General features: G+C 34.5%; 1 protein-coding gene across 2 annotated transcripts in view; it reads right to left on the bottom strand.

Moving 5' to 3' along the window:
• LOC143247496 (dolichyl-phosphate beta-glucosyltransferase-like) overlaps positions 1–4,752 on the bottom strand; it is a 47,203-nt gene extending 42,451 nt beyond the window's left edge. Inside the window, exons 1-2 of one of the 2 annotated variants that reach the window (XM_076495732.1) lie at positions 4,621–4,714; positions 3,211–3,331 (exon numbers count right to left, since the gene is read on the bottom strand). In XM_076495732.1, the coding sequence (XP_076351847.1) occupies positions 3,211–3,246 (36 nt within the window). In that variant the 5' untranslated portion in view covers positions 3,247–3,331; positions 4,621–4,714. Of the gene's footprint in view, positions 1–3,210; positions 3,332–4,620 lie in introns of both variants that reach the window. The other variant, XM_076495731.1, reaches the window with a different exon arrangement.
• Positions 4,753–12,019: the final 7,267 nt, after the last annotated feature.

The following is a 12,019-nucleotide window of genomic DNA, read 5'->3' as shown; positions in this document are numbered from 1 at the left end:
AGTCAGAAAACCGAACAAAATATTGAAGAAATAAAACAAGAAAGTTACGGACATTACAACATAATAAAGAAGCATACAACTGAAATTTAACAAGATTAAAAGAAACACATAATACAGAAGAATTAAGGATAAAATTGAATCTGGTTGAAGACTGATGAAGCTATTAGAAATGTAGAGAAGGATTACAATAACAAAACTGAAGTACAGAAAAGCTGTGATGACAAAAACTGAAGAAGTAAAATACAAAAAAAAAAGATCGTTGAGGTAGAAAAGTGCATCAATGAAATAATAAAATATCTAGAAAACAAACTGGTAAATGCAAAGAAAAGTCTGCCACACCTCTTTCTACATCTGTTCAAAAATTTCTTCCTGAAATACCAGCTGTTATAGAATATGTAATATGCAAGCTTAATTGTTTTGCACTTGTAGCCACAACTACTGAGCCATCTGTCAATATAAGACCTTCTTGGACTACCACGGTCATGTCACTACCAAAACCACTTCCAGGATTTAGCATGTCAGTTCAACAACTCCTCTAGATATTATGACGTGCAAGTAACTGACATAAAGGGATAATGTGTATTTGGAACTGAATTAACATGGAGACATAGATGTAAGGTTAGCCTAGTTTCAAAATAGCATCACACACACACAGTGAACAGGAAACAAATTTCTGTGGACTAAATAATCATGACTATGCTAGGGTTAAACTTCCAGTGACAACAAGAAAGGCAGTCACTATATCACAGAGAAGTGAAATACTCATACCAGGACTTGTAGTGTCTAGGACTAACTATTTATTCTAAAAGTATTGAAAAGTCACTGTTGTGATAGCATTTGTTCTGGTGTATTTTGATTATTAAAATGATAAACATCTTCTCTTTGATGTTTATCTTCATTATCAGTTTGTTTCTGAAGCAAGTTTCTATTTTTTACACTATTAGGAATTGATAGAAACCACATACTTTGAACACTTTCAGAACATCAAGAATCTTCACCCAAATTTAAACAGTAATATAGTGGATTCAGAATTTATCAAAGAATGTAAAAGTATTAACTTACACTCTAACTTCCTACAGCTAAATGTCTCCAACAATAGGTTAAGACATAGCACACAGTATCATGCTCCTCAGTTTATATTTCTCAAAACTGAAATTAATAATAAAAACCAATTGAAAACCAGATTACAACATGACATTGAAGTCTCTATGAGTAAACTTAAAACTGAAGTTACATTTGTTGATTTTATCTGTCTAATAGAGTACATTAAAAGCCAAAATAACAAATATCACTTTGTAAAGAGAATTGATTAACCTAAGAAATCAAAAAGTTAAAAGACCAAATGAACTCGGAGATAGTTCTGTTCAAGATCCCTTTAATATTATACACTCAAAACAACTAATGAAATGTTTTTTTCAGTTAGTAGATAGAAATTAACCTTTGTTCATTTCTTCTCTCTTTTTGACACATTTTCTGAGAACAACTTGAGAAAGAAAACATCTATGGAAACATAGCCACTGAAATTCCAGGTTTGGCATTGAATTTTTACTCATTATATCTTTAAGCATTTTGTTTTGCTCATTTTATTTACATAAACACCTCACTCATTCAATTTGACTGATATTACAAAAAACATTAACTATTTTTAAATTTAATCTTAACATTTGTTAATTATTTCACCTAGAACAGGAAGTATCATTGATACAACTATTGTTGAAGTTTAATAATAAAATTTAATAATAATACAAAGAAAAAGAATTGGACATACAGGATGTTACACATACTTATGTTTAAGTTTAAATAAAACATGTAACAGGGAATACAGGAGCTTCATAAAAGTTTTTTTGTTTTCAACTACAACATTAATCCCAACTTGTCTGAGTTTGGCCATTATTTTTGTACGCCAAGAGTTTTCACACCAAAATGGCTGATGCAATCAGCAAATGCAGAGGACAAGCATCTCAGTGATAAGAATTCAAACACACCATATTCAGATTGCAAACCATACACACTATTCACCAGGCCCCATAAAACAATAGTGGACCATAAATACTGTAAGGCCCATGCAAGCATTGGTATCTACTCACATAGACCACCTCCTGGAAATTTTTTCCATCTCTACTTTAAACTGTCTCATCCAACAAACTGTAAACAATATATATATACAAAACTAGTCCTTATCAGACAAGTATTTATCAGGCTATTCCTTAAACTCCATTAAATTTATTGTTTCTACTGCCTTTGTAAGCACCCCATTTCATATGTCTACTACCCTGTTTCAGCTGAAGATAACTCATGCTGCCAAAAATTTATATATGCAAACTAGTCATACATTTTCATTATTAAGTTAGAAAAAAACATGATTCAATGACATTATCAATTCTCTTAATAATATTGTACATCTTAATCAGATTCCTTTTCAATCCTCTTTTCTCAAGAGAAACTAATTTCAGAGATCTTAACTTTTGTAAAATGACAACCTTTCCATCCCAAGTATCATACTAGTACTCTCTTCCCAATAATTCAATATCTTTCCTAAGGTGGGGAGCTCAAGACTGTGCTCGCAAATGAGTAACGTTAATTACCACAAGGACACCTATAGTGAAATACCCCATCTTGACAATGGAAACTGGTATAGTCAGGACAGATGAAATGAATGCTTTCCATTACCCATGACCCGATGTAGATTTTAGAAAATAAGCACTCTCTTGGAGACAAACTTAGCAGAAATTTGGTGTTGAAAAGAATGATCAGGGCATTAAAAATGGCATGCCTAACTGAGAACATACCCAACAAAACATCTGAGAGTGCAGAGACCAAACAATGTATATTATCTAGTTAAACCAGTTCAGAGGCCCCAGCACATAATACAATACAAGACATACTTAATGGGAATAAACCCAAAATAGCAGGTCCAATGTGCAGAAGCAAAAAGTATTGATAGTTGATATAAGAAATAACTGTGTAACATTAGAGTGAATTATGACCAATCAATCCATGACAAGGAGGAAGAAATGGAAACATACCTGGCAAAATATGAAAAGTCCATGTATGTTGATGTGTAGTAAACAATTATCCACAAACCACAAGCTCAATATTAAGTTGTTTTTCAGAAATACACCTCTAGCCTAACATGGAAATATCTATGCCCTCTATGTTATTGAAATGACTGAGCCACTAAAGCAAGTCCTTGATAAAAAAAAAACTCACAAAAGAATACAATTGATCCTGGAAGTTTCCAATCATTCCATAAAGTCCATTTGAAGAGGCACATGTGTGCACAGCCAAAAGAAGCCAGGATCCCCTAAAGCAAAAGAACCTCACATGCAGACTGTAAATGAGAAAAAAACAAATAAATTTGGTGATTAAAACATCCCATTGCTCTTATGCAAAGTAGTGAAGGCTAAGTCTGATAAAAAGATGAAGAACACACACAGTTGTACCAAGTATTGAGTATTTATGAGAAAAGACAATGACTGTAACTGTCTGTTTAATTGTATATGGCAAGAATTTTACTGTAAGAAGAGAATACTTATATCCACCACACAGTTTACAGGTAAAATGTGTATTATCTTGAGAACTGTACCAAGAACTGTCATAAAATCAACATTGTAGAGTGAAATGAATAATTGTTAACTCTGATATCAAATTATCTTTTTATCTTGATAAAATTATTGATTATCTTTTTAAATAGAACATGGTAAAATATCATGGCATGAACACTTTCACCCTTACCATCTGCAAATGGTTAAAACTATGCCAAGTGTCTGGAAAGTGTATTGTAAAATTACACATACTCAAAATTTTGAATGAAGTTATGTGTTTGTGTCTGTTTTCAATAAATATTACCTTATACTGAGCATAAATTAATATTATAAACGCCAGTTCAGAAACAAAAATGTTATTTTCCATGCCTTCTGTAAATTAACCTTTATTTTCCAGAGACACAACTGCAATATATTACTATAGCATCTTCTTAACAAGGAATGTCCTCATTTCCAATGTAAATAAATGAAATACACAGAAACAATCAAGTTTAAATACTTGCTAGTAATAGTCTGAACAGATATAGTTTGTTGTAATAACTGCTGTATATTTGATATTTTAAATATGAAAGAACTGTATTGGTGGTTTCCTGAATTTGCCTGAACTCATGGACCCACGGCCACAAATAACAAATAAAATATCCCAAAAAGAGATAATTTAGCCCAATAGTTGGACTAAGTATTAAAAAGTAATCCTACTATTAATACGACTCATAGACATACCGAATAATAGTCATATACTGATGATATTGTAATATTCTGTCATTTTCTGTTAGTGTTGCTCTACAAATTACAATACAAACGGACTGTATTTCAGTGCGGCAGGCATGGGTATTAACCTTAAAATGACTTAATAAGGTCTAAATATTGTTCTCTGCTTTATTAGTAAGTGTTAATACCCCTACCAGTCGTCCCGGGATACATTTTTACTTCAAGTGGGTTTCTCGTCATCGCGAATACAGATGGACTTCTACGCCCAAGTTAGTTTTTTAAAGTTTACACGAATACAGTCTCCCTAACACTCTAAGAAACTACCTATTGTTATTTTTTTAAGCCAAGGGAAACATATACTCACGACAATAGCAATTACAGAGAACACGCCAATTATAAGAATACTCCATAAACAGTATGAACACAATATCCACACGGAAAGCGCCATTATAATATTTGGTACTCATACGCCATCTATAAACAAATTTTATGTTATAAATAATTAGATATTAAAGTTAACATCTGAAGAAAACAGGCAAATTTTTCAACTGGTTCTGTAAAATTACTTATATGACACCAAATATTTTACAAGTTTCAGTGTCATTCAATTAAAGTAATTTATTATAAAAAAAGGAAAGCCTCAACATATCATTAACTTCAAATCCTTGATAAATCAAGCCAAGTGAGAGTTAGAACGATTTTTTTTGTATTCTGAAAACGGCTGGAGTGGGTATAAGCACTTTAATTAAAATAAACTACAGAACAACGTTGCGATCCTCTTTGGTCATCTTCAGGTTAGTCGTCTTGAGAATGCGTTTTTACTTCAAGTGGGTTCTCGTCATCACGGATTAAAATTTTTAATATTACTCCTAAATGAAAATTCTTAAGTGGCGGTCCGGCATAGCCAAGAGTGTTAAGGCGTGTGACTCATACTCTGAAGGGCGCGGGTTCGCATCCCCGTCGCGCCAAACGTGCTCGCCCTTTCAGCGGTAGGGGCGTTATAATGTACGGTCAATTTGTTGGTAAAAGAGTAGCCCAAGAGTTGGCGGTGAGTAGTGATGACTAGCGGACTTCCCTCTAGTGCTATATTGCTAAATGAGGGACGACTAGCATAGATAGCCCTCGAGTAGCTTTGCGCGAAATTCAAAACAAACCAAACCATTAAGCGAGAAATGGATGGAGTTTCAAGTTCGGCTTCTATTTATATAAGGCTATCAGCAGAAATTTCAAACTGCATATTATCTTAAACTTCTCATGATCAATATCCTGAAGCTTAAGCAAGAGCAACTCGAATAACTTTGTGCTAATTCAGAATTAGCGCCTAATAACAAACACGTTTAAAATGTTGCGATTGAAAAAACAAAAACTATTAATTTGTACGTATTCTCCACCCAAGTAATTGTATTAAAATGTATTAATAATAAACATGTGGGTGTTTTCCTTACAGCTGAGCCTACCGAGGGGGAAGCAAACCCCTGATTTTAGCGTTGTAAATATGTAGACATACCGCTGTACTAGCGGCAGGCTTAATCATAAATAAATAAACTTAGTATTCTGAAAATTGTTTAATCTTGAAATCCAAGTTTAAGGGAGGTTTGATTTAACGTACACTTTGATCAACGTTTGTTATTAGGTTATGCTAGTTTCATCATCAGTAACACTGAAGACAAATTAACTAAAGAGAGATACGCTGGACCTATCTCATAGTGAAAAGTATCAAACACTTGTCGTCACTAGGAGATAAAACTATACACTAACTTCTCACTATCATATAGGTCTGGCTTATTTCTCCTTTAGTCAACTTGTGTTTGTGGTTAGTGATGAGGAATGGAACTCTCTAAAAATATTATAATCTGATAACACACTTTGATCAAAGCATAAACTGAACTGAGTCTACTTGAACTTAGACTTCGAAATTTTCTGTATACTAATTTTATTTATTATAACTGTTATTGTGCGGCAATATAATGTGAAGAACTGAATAGTGGCCAATTCCATTTTTTCTTCACTTTACCTATCCAGTGTATAGGTTTTTCTCATAGTATCTATAAAGCACATTCACACCAACAATAATATTTGTTAAAATATATTGTTTGTTTGTTTTAGAGTTAAGCACAAAGTTACACAATGGGCTATCTGTGGTCTGCCCACCACGTGTATCGAAATCCGGTTTTTAGTGTGTAAGTCCGCAGATATACAACTGTGCCACTGGGGGGCTAAAATATATTAAACCTGAATAACAATAACAAAAACATATCTTAATAAACTATGCAAAATAAAACGAGAATTGTAACATTTTTAGATAATTAAGTAACATTCATATAAGTTCTATCAGCAAAGATATTTGTTTAAGTACAGATTTTATTTCACTAACGTCATATCTAGAAAATAAATTAGCGTATCTGAACCAAGAGCTACTGAACCAACTTAATAATATTTAAAACACCCGACTTCCTTTATTTAAAGTGAAGCACAAATCTGCACCATGGGTTATCTGCGCTCTGCTCACCACGGTTATCGAAACCTAACGTTTTAAGTCCGCTAACATATCACTGTGTTACTGGAGGAGACTACGTTTAGACTACTAGTGCTAGGAATTCAGAAAGACTTTTTTCCCACAATCTCTCGGGGAGCTATAGAGGAGGGGTAGGACAGATATTTGTTTTAAATTGAACCTTTATTTTCCTCTGAGTACATATATATATATATACACACCTTTTATTAAAAATCGAATATTGTTGTGGGGCCTTTAACCAACTAAATTAAAATTTGCTACGCAGTATATATATGTATTTTCATCACCTTCAAGTGGGCGTATAGGTAAAGTACTTCCTCGTCCTTGAAAAGAAAGGTTTGTCATTCCGTCCTATATATCCTATACATATATATATATATCCTCGCCAATAATGCGCAATATCTACATACAACGCTCGTATGTCATGATTTTGCAACGTATGAACTATATAACAAATATATCTAAGGTTAGTTTGATTGTATTAACGTGCTAATTCACAAAATGATCAAGCTTTAAATTTTTATTTTATGTTAAGAACCAGCATAACCACAAGAGCATTTAGGTTCAGAGATTACGGTGTATTGTGTCGTAACGTCAAGTAACAGTTTCGTTGTTGATTGCAAGTGCACTGGTGGAGAAAAAAACCGTTAGTCTGCCTCGATTGGACACACGGAATTATTTATGACCAATAGAATGGGAGCCTGGTAAAACTACACCATCCATGTTAAATTAAAAAATAAATAAAAGCCACTAATTTAATACTCGGTAGCCATTTGTTGATAATCAGGTTTATTATTATTATTTATATAAAAACTAAAACTATTAGGTTGAGGAATAATTCGTGAGCGTTTTTAAATAATTTCATTCAAGCATTACATGCAAGACTATACAATACTTCAATGCATGAACACATTACACCCAAAACATTTATTATGATACTTTATTTTATTTAATACCTAGGTATATAGTATGCATTGTTTTAAACGAAATTGCAAGAAATTAAATGCGAGAAGCAGATGGTGTCGAAAATGCTCAATTTTGTCCACTTGACATTCCATTTAATGAGCTGAAAATTAAAGCAAAAATTAAAGACATATGAAAATCAAACGCACCATCTATTAGAGCAAAAAATTATCTACCAAATGACATGAAATATTTTGCGAGAGCGTTTCATTTATGAATATATATTTTTAACTTGAGAAAACGCTCACGAATTATTCCTCAACCCAATATATTACGGGACAGTGACAGCTTTGGATTAGTTTAACAAAATGAAATTCGGTAACTAAAACATGTGGTTATTAACGAACTGATAATCATGTTGCAGGTTTTCCCACTTTATTTTCTACTCAAGCTTGTGGAAGGCTGAGAAATGGCGCCTGTAATTATAATTGTGCGAAAATAAAACTAACAGTTAACAAATGCGTTCCATGCGATGACCAAGAAAGATATGTTTCATTGTCATGCACTTCCTTCGGGGGTTTGTTTTGGTAACTTCTCAAAACAAAATAAGAATGGAGGTTAAGTACAGAACACTTTCACTGTAAGGCTATTTTGTATCGATCAATTTTGCAGTGTTAATAATTTATTTAAGTCCTTCCTCGTAATTGATCAAAGTATGTGAATTATTAATAATTAGCAAATTAATAATCATAATAACGGCCTCTGGCTTAAGCACAAAAAATATATTATTTTTAAAACCATGTAAAACTCATTTAGTAGTGTAGAAAGTATTAAATTCGTCCAACACTAAAATTAAGGGTTTGATTCCCCCTCGGTGAACTAGAGGGACTAGAGGGAAGGCAGCTTGTCATCACCACCCACCGCCAACTCTTGGGCTACTCTTTTAGAAACGAATAGTGGGATTGATCATCACATTATGACGCCCCCACGGCGGATTACGAGTCGAACGCCTTAACACACTTGGCCATGCCAGGCCTGCTCTAATAAAACACACACACACTAAATTTGTTAAGTATCACGTGCGCTTCATCATAATATCAGAGTCATCTCACCACGAACTTTAATCTCGTGAATTATTTTCTAAAAGACGCAATGCGTGAGTGTAAACTGAAACATATCAACCCTCACTCAGTAACAAAACGTATACCATGATCAGCTAAAATACCGCAGGTTCGAGGAACACGAGTTCTTTACGTGGTCTGTAATAAAAAATACCTCGCTATAAGACATCACGTGACTCTAACTGGGGAATTCTGTCGAGTGAAACTCATTTGTGCACCATGTTAGTGTTGCTTCATAATTTGAGACTCTTTACACTTAGGAATACTAATTGTGCTCGTTGTTTTTGTTTTTCATTCTGTTTACTTTAAAGTGAGATATATAAAGGTTACACTAAAAGCGATGTTTAGTAGAGACAAGAAGTTCAGTGTTGTGCATTAACACCAAAATTAAAAAAACTAATGATACACATCAGAGCCTCAAGCAACAGATGTATGAAAATTTGTGATGAAATATTGTTGTGTTTTTCGCAAATGTATAGTTTTAATGAACTGTTAGTTAGTTGTGTTACCCATTAAGTATATATATTTAATACGCATTTGTTTAAACAACACGCTCGCTACGAAAGAGATTGTAACGTACATGACGAGTTATTTAAATACACGGAAGTAGTAAAATGTTAACACATTTCCTTAATTTGATACAAAATAAACACGTGATCTTTTGGTAACTCCTTATATATACGTCAGATGTGTTGGGTAGTTAAAGTCTCCTGTATTATATATAGGATGAAAAACATCCATCCTTAAGTAAAGCATTGAAAAATGAAGGAGCCGGTGATTTTAACTAAAACATGATGGGGGTAAAGTTTGTTTTTTGAATTTCGCGCAAAGCTACACGAGGGCTATCTGCGCTAGCTGTCCCTAATTTAGCAGTGTAAGACTATAGGGAAGGCCGCTAGTCATCACCACCCACTGCCAACTCTTGGGCTACTCTTTTTACCAACGAACAGTGGGATTGACTGTAACATTATAACGCCCCTACGGCTTAAAGAGTGACCCTCGGATTACGAGTCAAGCGCCTTAACTCACCTGGCCATGCCGGGCCCCGATGGGAGTATAAAAAGTGAATCATAGACGGCACCACGTGATAATCACCATGACGTTCTCACTGGTTGCACCAAATTGAGCAACTATAAACTGCTGAAAAGATAAAGCAAATATATATGGGTTTAGCTCACTCTGTGACGAAAATTGAGCTGATAAATAAATAATTTCGTTGTTAATAAACCTTAATTATAATGTGTTGCTGATCTCTTGTGATCGTTTTATTACTGAAAAATCAATATTTTGCAAATAAAAAGTACTGTATAACTTATCAGTCAGGATATTACCAATAATGGATATTTAACACAATTAAACGTATTATCCCGGACACGAATTTCAGTAAACAAACTATTCATTGCTTTTCATGGCCAGGTGGATTAAGGCGTGCGACTCGTAATCTGAGGGTCGCGGGTTCGCATCCCCGTTGCACCAAACATGCTCGCTTTTTCAGCCGTGGGGGCGTAATAATGTTGCGGTCAATCCCACTATTCGTTGGGAAAAGAGTAGCCCAAGAGTTAGCGGTGGGTGGTAATGACTAGCTGCCTTCCTTCTAGTCTTACATTGCTAAATTAGGGACGGCTAGCGTAGATAGCCCTCGAGTAGCTTTGCGTGAAATTATATAAAAAATTCATTGCTTTTGTTTGAAAACTAAGGAGAAATTGGGTGAAGTTAGAATTATAAGTAATGTTGTGATAGTTTATAATTTTGGACGTTTTATCATTATTACTATTCCATAAAGGCCCAGCATGGCCTTGGTGTTAGGACGCTCGACTCGCAATCTGAAGGTTGCGGGTTCGAATTCCCGTCCCACCAAACGTGCTCGTCCTTCCAGTCGTGACGTTCAGTCCCACTATTCGTTGTTAAAAGAGGAGCCAAAGAGTTGGCGGTGGGTGATGATGACTAGCTGCCTTCTCACTTGTCTGACAGTGCTAATGCAGATAGCCCTCACGTAGCTTTGCGCGAAATTCAAACTAAACTATTCCGTAAAAAAGAATAACAGAAAGTCCAGTTCACGTAACTCACACAAAATTCTTATTTCTTCAACTTCAAATTCCGCGGTCAACCAACCAACGTTCCCTGAAAGAAACACTTTATAAAAGAAATGAACTTTCGTTTAGTTGCTGCATTTTTTATATTTATTTATTCATCAAACATAGACTCAATATTTACAACATTAAACTAATCAATTGACTAATCGGCTAACAACAGCAAATAAATTGACTACTAATTACTAAAAACTAAATTGCTAACTGAAAATCGCTCAAGATTAACTGGCTTTTTGTAAATGGTTCAAATTATTTCTGTAACTACAGAGGTCGCTTCAGACATTAAAGCCACTCCCATTACATTACGATTTATTTACAGCTATGCAACAATAAATACGTCTAGGGAAGAAACGTCTTGATAAAAAGGCACAGGCTACAATAGTAGTTTCTAATCTTTACTTTTTCGTCCTGACCAATTCCTTTTCAGTTTCAACGTTAAAAACCAGGCCACCTTAGCTTATCTCGCGATTAGATTGGCAATGTTTGGTGAATTAAAGAAGAGAAGATTGAACCACCCCTGGAATCGCCTACTATAGTGTTCACGGTATACTCTCCAATTTCCATCTCCCTCATACCTCATTTGTAAAAAAAAAAGCTTATCAAGATGAAGCTTTAGAATTATCCACCTCACCCCACCACCCCCGAGTCTCAGGTTTTTACAGCTGCGCAGTCACTATTCTTGATACTAATACTTTTCTTTGTCAAAAAATGCGATCACATTATCTTTGTTCCTTACATCCTGATACATTGTTGCTTACTTGCGATATTCAGGGGCACCACCTTCCGTTTTATCGAAATATTAAAATATATTTAAAACATTTAACTGCTTTTTTTATCTTTTCTTAAAACGACTTTAAGGGTGTGAAGACACTCGGTAGTGTGTTGTGCAACCAAAACAGCTTGTAGAACACATTGTGCGTTATTAACAGAAGTGATAGTTTAGTAGTTTTACACTTTCTGTTGATTAAACAGTGCTAGCCTTGCATAGCTAGGTGGTTAAGGCACTCGACTCGTAATCTGAGGGTCGCGGGTTCGAGTCCCCCATCACACCAAACATACTCGTCCTCTCAACCGTGGGGACGTTATAATGTGATGGTCAATTCTATTATTGGCTGGTAAAAGAGTAGTCCAAGA

The sequence above is a fragment of the Tachypleus tridentatus genome, chromosome 3 (assembly GCF_004210375.1).
Source record: "Tachypleus tridentatus isolate NWPU-2018 chromosome 3, ASM421037v1, whole genome shotgun sequence".
Lineage (NCBI taxonomy): Eukaryota > Metazoa > Arthropoda > Merostomata > Xiphosura > Limulidae > Tachypleus > Tachypleus tridentatus.
The sequence above is the reverse complement of the archived record's forward strand: the minus strand, read 5'-3'. Positions and strand labels throughout refer to the sequence as shown.